Source organism: Capsicum annuum, chromosome 5 (genome assembly GCF_002878395.1).
Source record: "Capsicum annuum cultivar UCD-10X-F1 chromosome 5, UCD10Xv1.1, whole genome shotgun sequence".
Lineage (NCBI taxonomy): Eukaryota > Viridiplantae > Streptophyta > Magnoliopsida > Solanales > Solanaceae > Capsicum > Capsicum annuum.
Window position 1 is genome coordinate 63,470,022 of NC_061115.1, and position 13,766 is coordinate 63,483,787.

General features: G+C 33.2%; 1 protein-coding gene across 1 annotated transcript; it reads right to left on the reverse strand.

Moving 5' to 3' along the window:
- Positions 1-2,346: 2,346 nt before the first annotated feature.
- Positions 2,347-8,596, reverse strand: LOC107870579 (ninja-family protein AFP1). The gene is made up of 2 exons (XM_016717148.2): positions 7,418-8,596; positions 2,347-2,932 (listed from the first exon to the last, which is right to left on the reverse strand). The coding sequence occupies exons 1-2, from the start codon at positions 8,142-8,144 to the stop codon at positions 2,568-2,570; spliced, it is 1,092 nt and encodes a 363-aa protein (XP_016572634.2). The 5' UTR covers positions 8,145-8,596; the 3' UTR covers positions 2,347-2,567.
- Positions 8,597-13,766: the final 5,170 nt, after the last annotated feature.

The following is a 13,766-nucleotide window of genomic DNA, read 5'->3' on the forward strand; positions in this document are numbered from 1 at the left end:
TATTTCTATTGTAGTGGCGATTGAAAATAGGGACAAACCTATGTCATTGAACTTGTTAGCATCGAGAGTTCTTGAGAGAGAGAGATTTTTATAATTAAATTCCTTGTTTCATATTTGATAACTTGGTGTGTGAAATTTTCTTTCTTGTGAGGAGGCATGTGAACAAGTTGGGGTGGGTGATTTTGTCATCTCCCAAAAAATGAGGCAAAAAAAGTATATTATAGTTGCGGTCAAAAGGTGAGTCACTTCTAGAGTATTAGCGATTAATGCATGGTTTCCCTATGAAGTCTTTTGCATCCTTGAAAATTGCATTTTATGTTGAGTGGAATTTGCCCATGTTTGAAAAGCTATTTGTGGTAGTACTCAAGTTGAAGTCATTGTGATCATTGGGTCATCTAGTTTGGCATAAATATGCATTGTCTTGCGGTAAGAGATAGTGTTGTTTGAGGACAAGCAAAGCTTTAAGTTGAGGGTGTTGATGAGTGGTGAATTTACCACTCATTTGCACTCAATATTCATGCACATTTATCATGATTTGAATTTACAAATGAGACAACATATATACAAATGAGACAACATATAAATGTACTAATTTCCACATCTTGCAGGTATACAGGTGATGAGATAGAAGGATGTGAAATTGAGCTGAAAAGGAACAAAGAGGAGAAAAAAAAGGCACAGCTGAAGAACTCTATACAGAACAATGCTCAGTTACCACGATCACGTTCTGAGGGCCGCGATCGTGGGCAGTTAAGATAGTTAGAAACTGTGATCGCGTGGATATACCCGCAGTCGCAGTAGCCACGATCGCAGCAATGCGGGATTAGGCCCAGGGATAGTTTTGTAATTTTCAGCAACCAACCCCAAATTCCTTAAAAGCCTAAAATCATTTCCTATTTTGGACATTCTAGAGACTAGCAATATTTTGAATTTGAAGTTGAAACCCTAAATTGGGCAAGAATTGTAGTTTGATTTAGAGACTTTGAATTTAGTAATTTCTTGAAGAATGGATGCTTTACACAACCCTTATAGTATATTTTTCTCTTCTTTCATCATGAGTAGCTAAATTTTGTTGTCTTGAAATTATGTTGAACTAAGGTGCAATTAGTTGTGGGTTGTGATGTATTTATGTATATGCTAGTTAGTTGATGACGAATTCTACTATTGCTTAATTAAATTGATTGAGATTTGTAGGTGAAAACTCCAAATACTCAAAGTGGGATTATGGGTGAAAACCCCAAGCTCAAACCGTCCTTGAAAGAGGGTTTGGGTAAAATTTTGGAACCCACTTCAACCTTGAAAGAGGAATGCGAAAACCAAGGCAATAGTAGACAATTATTGGATGTAGTTTGCTAAATTCTCACTATCTTAGACATAAAAGTGATTATGAAGTTGACTATATCTTGGGTATTTTCCTAGAAATAGAGATACCCAATTGAGGTAATAGGTGAATATAATAAACACACTTGTTAGGTACCCGAAATGTTCAAGAAATGAAATTCTTGAGGTTTTGTTGACAAACTAGCCTCAAGGATCCTAGAACAAGCCTACCATATTATTAAACAACTAGAATGTGATCAAATCTCCATATACTCACACCTAATTTGCCCTTAGGTAAACATAATCCCAAGATTCTTTCTATACCGAAGTTAAATTACAACTGTTCCATAGTTCGTGAAATTAAGTTACTAGTGACAAACCTTCTCCTCCAATTTTAAATCATGCTTTTTACTTTATATGCCCTTCGGGTCTTTTCTTAGTAAGTATAAAGACCCATAAGACTAGAATTCTAATTTCACTCCTTGTGGATTCGACCTCAACGAAAGTGGAGATATTGACAACGACCATCCTCTACCACTTTATATGGTATAAGTGAACGTTATCACTATGTTGTTCGAGCTTTCCAAAAATATTATCTCACTTACATTAAATCCTCCAGCAACATTTAAAAGTCTTAAGACCTTTTCAATTGTAGCCAATATCTTATTACGAGTAATTCCGACAACTTCAGGAGAAAAAGAGGCATTTACCTATTACAGAGATGGTGCGATTTGATTCTTTTTTTTTTATTTCATATTTATTCATTTCTCTCAGTCTTACGAGGAGAAAAACACGTGATTCGAGAAAATTTTTGAAAAAAAAAATCTACGCTTTTTGAAGGTGAAGTGCATGCATCTAGTGATATTTTCAAAAGAGTCCTAGCAACATAACTCCTTAGGGAACTTAATTTTACACCTAGAACCTGAAATCTCTTACCCTCATTTTACCACACATGATGCAGATATCAAATACATGATCAATGTCCCATAGTGCTCCTGGTAATTGTAAAGTTCAACGAAACTGAAGTAAGGTCAAGCATGCGACACTGGTCAAGTTCTATTGCTCCCATATTTCATTAAAATGTGCACAAGTAAATAGATATAAGTTAGTCTTCACTCCTCGTGATGAGAAGGATTAAAAGAAAAAAGTAAGGAAAAAAAAGGTCTTGGTTACTGCTCTGCATGTTGTATTGTATGATGCTCTCCTCCAACATTATGCAAAAGAGGCTATATTACCATGCATTGTGCTCATATAAAGGGAGAAGGATTGGGTTTTATAACTATATGCTTGAGAGGGTGAGCAACGCCGCTGCCTCCAGCATGCTTCACAAACTCAGTAGGTGACAGAAAACTTCCATGACACACGCACATAATTCTAATCTCATCTCCCTTACCATACTTGTATAATATACCGTCTATTCTCCTCCCATTAGGACCATCTCCTTTTGTGAAAACACATGGCATGTCCCCCAATGCATTTGTCCCCGTTTCCTGCACTCGACTTTTTGGTTTATCAACCTTGTTAGATGGACTAGTTTCCTGCTCACTTGGTGTTCTGCTTCCAAAGTCTCTCTTTAATGATTGGATACTGGGAGGGCTCGCCTCAGCCGATCCTGCAAGGAATATTTTATTTGTCAATGTATTGGAAGAAAGAAGAGAAAGCAAGGATGGAATGAAAATGTTAAAAAAAAATATCAAGCGAAAATGGCACGTATGCACTTCCAAACTTTTCACCAATACATTATTGAAGAATAACACAAAAACAAACAAATTCAAAGGATCATCATATACATTTCATTAGTACACTTCATATACACAAATTATACCATAAAAGTCGCAGTCTATAATGATACCTATTATAGTGGGTTGTTCCGACGCATTTTTTCAGAAGATTTTACATAAGAACTTCACAGGAAACTTAGGAAATAGAGAATTTTTCTATTTTCTCTGCTTTGATCATTTTCCTTTTTCAGGAGGAAAAGAAAGTGACATTAAAGGGAACGGGAATGTGTATTTACACAAGAAATCCTCTGTTTAAATGACACCTATTTTTATCAATAGATGTGACCCTTCTTCCCTTTAAATTAATTTTATTTTTTTAACAAGGATTAACCTTATAGCTGACCCTTAATTATTTCCTGCAATTATTAACCATCTCAGAAAAGAAATTTCATGACCAATCAAATTAATATAATCAAATTAATATGCAAAGTTACTAGACTTTGAAAGATCCGGTCAACCATAAACGTGAAGACTCATAAATAACTACCACTATCCGCTCAGCTCCTCCGCGCGTCCCATCAGTTGGTTTATTCTTTCTAAAAGAGAAGCAACAGCTAACATGTGTACAAGAAATAACCCAAATCACACCACATTTTAAATTCTCTAAGACGTATGTACAAGAAAATTAATTTTTCTTTCCCTAAAATAGCACGATGCAAATTAATTTTTCTTTCCCTGAAATAGCACGATGCAGTGATGAAGTAATAAATATACTTCAAAAGAGACAAAACGAGAGATAACATAAAAGAAACAAAAAGAGGTGATATAGAGCAGGCAGTTCATGCAAAATGAGTGTGTGAAACTAATTCAGAGAATTCATGATCAATATTATTTTGCACCTTAGAAAGCAGTGTAATTTGCACTATTGAATCTGAAACAAAATATTACGAACCATTCAAAGGGATAGATTGCAGTTTGGAGTCGCACCCTTGCAACTCGAAACAGTAGTAGGTATGCACATGTCAAAAACCCCAATTTTATCTCTGGATCATTTTTTTTGATGCAATGAAGGATAATTATATCACATGTGAGTTGATCTACCATTACGTTCTACCATCTTATCTCTTTCAAGTTAATCTAGCAGTTTTATACTAGATTTCTCAAGTGGTGCAAGCCAAAAGAACCTCTATAAGTTAAAGATCCCATGATTGTTAATATATTTTGTCAGTTAGCATTACGATCATGAACCTTCTCATAAAAAAAAATAGATCATGGATTTTTGTTAATCAGCAACTACAACTTAAGATCATTATATGTTCCAGAGAAAGGAATAGGTATTGAGTGCTTCCATAGCCATAAGATGAGCAACTAGCTGAGCAGAGGAATATTTGATCTTCTCCTTCTTGCCGTAACTAATAGAATTTTTCAGGAAATTGAGTACTTGATATGGAAATAAACAAATGAAGGATATTGTGCACTTTTACATGGAAATCAGGGAATTGAATAAATCTGTTTACAAAATTTAGATCGATAAAGCAATTCATCATTTTTTTCCAATCAGATGAAACACATCATAAACAAGTTCCAATGGTTCTTATCATCCAAAATCTAGAATAAATGATCAAGAAAGAATTATAGAGGTTTCCAACCATTTTTAAGCGAGTAATATTTTAAGTACAACTAAACTTACCCAATACGATCATATATGATAACAGCGCATTTCAGACATTTCCCCCTTTTGTTGCAAGTTGCACATTCAGGTTTGGTACGTGGCAAAAGAGAAATATATATCTAGATCAGGTTTTAGATGATTTGTTCAATGCTTTTTTTTACAAAGCCAAAACCAGAAGAAAACATTTCGTAGTAATTTCCATAACAAAATGAATAGTCACATCCATAATAACATTATTACTGTTTAATGCATAAATGATTCAAAAGATTTAGATAACAAGTACAATAAGAAACCTAATGATAGGATAGTGATGGTCTTGGCACTCATCATGCAAAATAATCACACATACCGTGCATGAAACTTTTAGACAGGGGAATCTAAGTAGCTTAGTTGGTTAGTTACCTAAACTTCTACCTTGTTAGTTGGTGAGTGTTCGATTCCCCACATTGTAATCCCCTCCCCATTCCCCTTCCCCTAACCCCAATTTTTTTTTTAGAGAAAAAAAAAAACTTTTAGTCAGAAAAAGCTCTATTAAGAAATGCTAGATGACTGAAGTTCTATCGACATTGTGCACCTGTTTCAACTTATGAAGCTTTTCCATCAATGCAAGCAGTGAACAACTTCAATTTTTATTTAGGTCTATCATCTTGTTTTGCATGGTAAAAAAGAATATCAGAAAGCTCATCTTTTCTAGCATTTTCATATGAGCTTTTACCCGTACGATAAGTAATTAACTTCTGAATCATGTCATTTGACAATGTAAGCACAAAGGTTTCCAATTCGTATTAAACAGAAAGAGAACTGGCCAAATGGAAATAACAAAAATTCCAGGCAGACACGTATTAAATCAAAATGATAATCAAGTAGAAGTCATCAGCAGTTACAATATTAGGGGAACGGTAAGTGCATAGATACCAAAAGTAATAATCTAAAGAGAACCAGAGGCATCTGATATGATTGGGATAATCCACAAAATTTGGTCTAATTTCTTATATAAACGCTTGTTAAATATTATTACAAAAGATTTTTGAACATTAGCCCCAGCATGAGAATTTTATCCTTCATCATACGGCGAGAAGATCAAATTAACGAGAGAAAAGAAAGAAAAACAAAAGAACAATTTTATTGCTCAATAACTTCCTTTATTGTATCTTTGTACACTGATGCTTATGCAAATAGGTAATGTTTGATATCACAAAATCAAGAACTCCTCAGGTTTGATTGAACAACTAAATAGACCGCAGTAACCATGCAGAGTCGACTTCAGGATAAAGAAGAGAGATTTTACCATACAGAAAGGTTAATTAATGCACCATGAGTTACCTGCAAATTAACTCTCTACCAACCAACCTACGTTGCTTATTGCGTCTTATGTTTTCATTTGTCACACCAATAAAAGATTGCCTCCTCTTTTTTTCCGTCATCTAAAGAACCTAGGAGATGAGAATATTGACTGCCTGTGATGTTTTTGAAATTTTTTAAAAGTTATACAGATTAATATCACAGGTGGAGTGGTGTCACTTATTCTGGAATGTCCCAAACTAATAAAGAGTTTCACATAAACTACGGAGGAAATATTTTCTAATCAACATTTCCAGATTAGAAATCAACAATGTCAGAGTCTCTCTCTGTGGAATAAAGCAATTTATAAAAACATTTAACCTACTATGTTTACATCAATCTACCATGAGAATTAAAAGAAAAGAGTATATTATTTGAGCCTAGTTGGTTTATCAACCACATCAACTTGTTTATCTTAAGCATTTTAACAGTATGTCAGGTATGATATCATTATTTTTTTTCCCATTTCTTTCCATTTTCTTAGGATGAAAGCTTCTTTGTGACAACAACAACAAAGTTCCTAAAGCCACCTAGACAGTTACCAGCCCTTGCCCTCGAAGTCGTAGTTTCTAAAAGTCAGAACTCATAAAATCGAAATTCTAGCTCTAGTTTTATGTCAGACTAAGTACCTCTAAATACTCGACACAAAACACAACTCTTAATGAGTCACCAGTAGAAGGAAGTGCAAATAGCAACAGCTCTGGGATAAAGAACATGGCAAATAGCAATTAGGAAGAACACATGCATGTGGGTGTAGATAAAAGTAAAAGACAAAAGATTTGGAGGATCTTGACAGCAAGATTCAAAAAGAAGCATTAGACTCTGTTCCACTACAGTAATGTAAAATGTGACAACACCCCTACTAAACCAAAAATAGCTTACTCAAAGAAGGATCAAGAGTTCAATGCCAAAGTTAAAAAGTAAAATGTACTGCTTCCCCTGTCTCAATTTAGGTATGGTACTTTTTTCTTTTCAGACTGTTACCAAAAAAGTCTCTTTCTATAAGTTTTTTAATTCTAACATCTTACATAGCAAATTTAAGACAACAAGTTTTAAAAGGCTATAGACATCTTTAATTTCAGGGCCATAAGATTTAAAAAATTTCTCTTTTTACTTTCTTAAACTCCATGCCGAACTCCATGCCGAATCAAATGAAGACACACTTATTAAACCGGGACAGAGGAAGTAGTAGTAAGAAAACTCCAATTCTTAAACAATTGCAAATTGTCTGATTCTAAACTCTAAGTAATTGATTGATTCATCAAAGTTGTAGGAAAAGTAAAAATAGTAACAAAGAAGCAGCATATAATGAATAAGTAAAACAATACGTATAGAAGTTAAATTCATAAGCAATTTACCATACCTAGTGCAGGTTTACTTTCCAATTCAGATATACTTGAAGAACAACCACCTTGGGATTCCATCGACCCTTGTGATGCTTGATTCCTTTTATCTTGCATTTTACTACCTAAGTAGCTTTCTTTCCCTTTTGTCATTTCCATATCAGCCCCAAAAGCAGCCAATGTTGGCAACTTGCAACCAAACTTTTTTGCAGTAGCCAAGAACTGTTCCTTCTCCATTAATCTACTGCCTTTCAAATTCATCTGATCAGTCCCTCTCTTTTCATCTTCCATACATTTCTCAGTACCTCTTAAGAAATTCCTCTGTACTTTCTCTGATCTTCTCCTCTTAGCCTCCATCCTTCTCAAACTCTGTAATTCCTTCCTTTTCCTCCATTCTACCTCTGTTTCCACTGGCAATGAAGAAGTTCTCATCAAGCTGCTAGGATTATAAGTCACTGGTTGTGATGATGATGATGCCACTACATCATCATCTCTAATTGTTGGCAAACAAGCAGCTATAGAAGATGACCTCACCAATGAGCTCTTTTCCACACCAAATCTTCCTCCTAATGACAATCCAAGATTCAACTCATCTTCATTTATATCCTCACTTGCTTCCTCAGCTTCAGATTTTTCTGAAGTGCCCATAAATCTTTGTAATAAATCCCTTGAAAATCTGCTTGTATCCAATGAAAGATTCTCCATCTCCACTCTACTTCTCCTCCTCTGATCATCTGCATCACCCATGGTATAACCATACACCAAAAAAAAAAAAAATCAAACTTAACTGTTTTCACATGTTTCTGCAATTCTCAACATTCCATAATCCAATTTAAAAATGTCCTGATGAAAATATGTGATCTTTAACTGCATTTTTGCTTCACGATTAAGTTTTTACACCAAGAATATAAGAAAAATTACAAAATAAACATAAAAATCAATTAAACATGTCGTACAAATGGATGGTAGAAGCATAAACAATCAAGAAAATGTTGTGTTGGTAGCAAAAAGGTGGCTGTCATGGCTGTAAAATGAAGAAAACAAGAAGAATAGTTAACAGAATGAAAAATGAATGAAAGAAGGAAGGAAAATGGGGCATGGAATTCGAGTGTGGAAGGAAGTGGGACAAAGAAAGCAGTTTGCAGAGGACAAGTGGCTGAAATTGGAAAGGAAGAAGGGTGACACGTGGGTACGACTGAATAGCCCATTTTAGGTGTTGTCTCTAATCACATATTACAGATGGAGATGTTTAAGTTAGGGATATTTTTGGATGTGGTCACTCACATGTAACAACCTTTTTAAATTTGGTTCAATAGTTCATTAAATTTTAATCATATAATTGAATAGTTGTAAAGTTCTCCATTCCATGAAAAATTTATACCCTATACTTCTTTGTTGGATTGTACATGTGAGGATTCAAAGTTGTCGTGATTTGTGATCGATTGTGATGTTTTAAGTTTAAATTTTTATAGTATTATAAATAATAAGATGGATTATATATGTGAGAATTTAAAATTATTGTGATTTTGAAATGTGAGGTATAGTCTGTTGTGATGTTTTAAGTTTAAATTTTAATAAAAATATAAATAATAAATAATTTTTTTATATTTATTAAATCTTGATAAAATTAATACAAACAATTATTTCTAGAATGTTAATTGAAACATAATTAAATTAATATAGACACTATAATTATAAACTTTTTTTAATTTTGAAAAATTGTTTATTGCCTCACTATAGGTTCCTTCATTTGATAACATGAGTTTTATGCAAAAAAAAAAATAATAAGTAGACATATTATCGTTTAACAATTTATAAAGATAAATGTAATAAATATCTTTCATCCGTCATGCATATGGCTAAAGATGACCTTTTGAATCATATGTTTTAAACTACGCCAAACTCATCGATAAGAACTCAAACTTGTCCGAAAAATTCACTTAACCTCCTAAACTAAGGCTTGTACCTATCAGATCCCTAAACCTCCTGAATTTTATTTCAATTGGGTATTTTTTACCCAATCAGCAAACTATATATAGAGAGTGTGTTACACTCGCGTGACGTGGCAAAAATGTCCAATAAAAAAAAACGTGGCAAAAAAATATATGTGAAATTGCTAGTTTTTTTATTTTTCTATTTAATTATCTATTTAATAATAATTTTTTAATTAAAAAAAAAAAAAAAAAACACGCCCACCCTCCAATCGTCATCTTCTTCACCCCACCTCACCCCCTCTGTCGTCTTCCATCTTCTTCATTCTACCCTACCCTCCTCTGTCGTCTTCCCTCACACACACATACATCGTCTTTACCACCCCCTCCCCCACCCCACCCCCCATCGTCTTCACACACACAGTCATCGTCTTTACCCCCACCCCGTCGTCTTCATCCCCCTCCCCCGTTGTCTTCACACACAACTTCATTTCTATTCCTTTTCTCTATCTTTTCCGATGATCAGATTAAGATAATAAATTAAAAACTAAATTATATTTCATTTCCAAATACCACTGAAATTTCAAAAATAACATTTTAGCCACTATATTAATAATCCAAAAAATTTTAACAAGATTTGGACAGCAATAAAAACATCGAGGTTGGAATCTTTGCCAGCAGAGATTTTAAATCGAATTCAGTCATGGACTCAAGTTATTTTATTTTGAATTGAAGGATTCAACCATGAACTTATGTGTTTTCCATGAAAATAAAAGCAAATACATCACTTTGCAAGTTTACTTTGGGTTTTTCAACTGAATGAGAAACCTTTAATTTCACCATCGTGATTGTTTTTGTCAGGGATGAAGGCATTATTCTAATGGAACCTTGAGCCTCAGATGAACAAAATTTAAGTTTAAGGGAAAAAAATGAAGAAGAGTTGGAGAAGAAGAAGTTGGAGAAAAAATGAGTTTTTTTTTATTTTTTTTATATTTTGTTTCATTAATAATTTTTGGGGGGCTCACAGTGCCACTTGGCACCATTTTATTCGAGATTTAGTGAAAAAAATACTTCTCACGCGCCTTCCGCGAGTGTATAACACGCAGTGTGCCATGTAGGCAAAAAATGTCCAATTGAAACAAAATTCAGGTATTTAGGAGTCTGATAGGTACAAGCCTTAGTTTAGGGGCCTAAGTGAATTTTCGGAACAAGTTTGAGGTCCTACCGATGGGTTTGGCCTTTAAATTAAGTATTCAAAAAGAAAGAATTATTTTTTAATTACTTATAAATAAATAAAATTTGAAGGATTTCTCTCAATGTAATTGTGAGTAATATTATAGTATATAAATATGAAAAATGAACGTTTAAATTCTATATTTAAATTAAATGAATCACATAAAATCCAAAAAATAGGACTTCTTTCATTCCAAAATAATTAAATTATTGGATATGACATATCCCTTAAGAAAAAAATTTTAACACATAAATTATAGGTTACTTTTCACTATTACCCTTTTAATTATTCTTAAATTACTCTCCTAAAAAATGTGAAAGCAAAAATAAATAATTCATTTATTTTGAATATTGAAAAATAGTTCAATAATTTATTTATTTTAAAATGGAGGGAGTACACATTAGTATAGTTTTTTGTTTCACATTAATATTACTTTATATTCATAAATAATACTATGAGTTAATTAAAGATTTAAATCAAAAAAATGTCGTACTAAATGAGTTTGTATAATATCTACATAGCAAAATGATTCGATGGACCCTTATATTAAAATGATTCGATGGACCCTTATATTATGTCCATTTTGTAATGTGAACACTTTTACTTACATGTTTGTCATCTGAACTCTTGAACCCACTAAAAAAATATTATTTTAAACCCTTTGACCGTTGACCAGGCCTATGTGGCATTAAAATAGATGAATAGGATGAGACGCGTGCAGGCACACGCCTAGGGTGCGAGTGAGGGTTAATTTATAATAAAATAATTTAAAAATATTAAAACAAATCCCCCACATATAACTTTTAAATTTAAATATATTTTTAAAAAATAAAAAATAATAAATTATAAAAAGATAAAAAGGCCCCTCCTCATCCAGCCACCCCTCACCCCCGTCCAGCCCCTCTTTCCCAATTCCCTTCTCCTGTCCAGCCACCCCTCACCCTCGTCCAGCCCCCCTCCCCCCGTTCAGCCACCCCCAGCCCCCTTCCCCCGTCCAGCGTCTGCAACTCCGAGCACGTCCACGGGTGGGACAAGACGCCGGTGCATTTTCAGCTCTCGACATCAGACGACCAACCAAAATTTCAAAATCTAAAGTCCCCTTCTGTAAAAAAAAAAAAAATCAAACCAGCAACAGTTAAACCCAAAATCTTCCATACCCAATTTCTTCAAAGTTCAAATGCACTTACTTTTGCTATTATTAATTTCATAGCAAAGTAGACAAGGTAAAAATTAATCACAAAAATCTCATATTTTTTCTTGAAATTTTCAAACAAAAAAAACTCAGAAGTGGTAACTTATTCATTCAGATCTCTTTTTTTTTTCTAAAATTTTTATTTTATACGCATTCTTGAGAGAAAAATAAGTCAAAAGACCCCCCCAAGTTTCCAATTAAGAATAGGGGACAAGTGGGTCCCACAATTTTTAAAAAAAATTAACTCTTTTTGAATGACTGAGATAGTTGTTGGACAACTGCACTAGTTGTCTGAACAACTTCATACAGTTGTTGAACAACTTGTCGCAGTTATCGAACAACTATGCATAGTTGTTCAACAACTTGCACAATTATTGAACAACTATCAAAGTTGTCGAACAACTGAAACAAGTTGTTGAAACGAAAAAACTTATAAAAAAAAAAAGTTATCCCTCCCACTTAATTAAAAAAACTTGGAGGACTCCCACTCAATTGGACAACTTGGGAGTCCTTTTTAATCCAAAATCCCCGCATTCTTTAACCCCTTTGTGTATTTGAGCGGGTCTCATTATTTTTTTTGCCTTGACCGGCTACTGTAATCTCCAAAAGGGAAAAAAAAAGAGCCTTTTTAATGTTAATTTGTTATAAGTTATAAAGATGGAGAAGAGAGAAGATGGAGAAGAGAGATCGAGAAGATGAAATTAAAATTCACCTTTTTTTTTAAATTCATAATTTAAATTTTTTATTTTTTTAATATTTAACTTTTTATGTGGTATTTTAAAAATGATGTGAAATTTAATGTAGTATTTAAAATGACGTGAAAGCTGACATGGAGCGAGTGTGTTACACTCATAAAAAAAGTATTTAAAATATTGCTTTTTAGTGAGTTTAAGGGTTCAGATGACAAACATGTAAGTAGGAGTATCCACATTACAAAATAGATATAGTACAAGGGCCTATTGAACAATTTTGTCTATCTACATCTAGGGGTGTGCATCGGTCGGTTCGGTTCGATTTTATGTGTTATTGGTTCAGTTTGCTGGTTTTTTATTTTTAAATATGCAAAACCAATAATCAACCAATAAGATATTTTCTTATAGATTTTCGCTTTATCGATTTTTGATGCTTAACGGTTCAGTTTTTGGTTTAACCAATAAGAAAACACTCATAAAATAAAAATAATAACAACTAAAATAAAAAAATGAAATCTTAGTTGCCGCCAAAATCATACGCAATGCGTTTTAGTTTACAAGAATCTTCAAGCTTGAACTGAATGTTAGTTTGGAAAAAAACTGAATCCTAATTGTTGGAAGCTACTAAATGCTTCAAGCTTTCCAATACAATAATACTCGAGCTTTGTCTTGTGTTGTTGTTTTCCTGAATAGGTTAATACTTTGTGAATCTCTGAATTGTGAATAAGTAGTGTATGTGTATGTGTGTGTGTGTGTATATATATATATATATATATTAGTAATATAAATATTCATATATATAATACAACTAGGACTAAAACAATAACTTAGTGTATCCTTATTGGGCTATCGGTTTAACGGATAACCCAATAAGCTAAAATCAAAATCGAACCATTTACCCAATAAATTTTTTTATAAAATTAATAAAAAATCGTTAACCTAATAACCCAATAATATTTTTATCGGTTCGATTTATCGATCGATTTAATTTTTGCACACCCCTATCTACATCTACCATGAAATATTGCTTTTTTATATTACATGAAACTTGCATTTTTATAAAGCAAATGACCTTCTGGACTCCTGTAATATGTCAGTTTTGTAAGTTGGATACTTCTACTTATATGTTTGTCAACTAGACCCTTGAACCCATAAAAAAGCAATATTTTGCACCCTTTGACCGTTGACCTTGCTTATGTGGCAAGGTCATGGTGACTAGGACAAATAGAGTGTAGCCACTCGCCTGGGGTGCGAATGGGGGTCATTTTTGGCCAATTTTACATTAAAATAATTTTAAAAAAATAAAAAAATATTAAAATT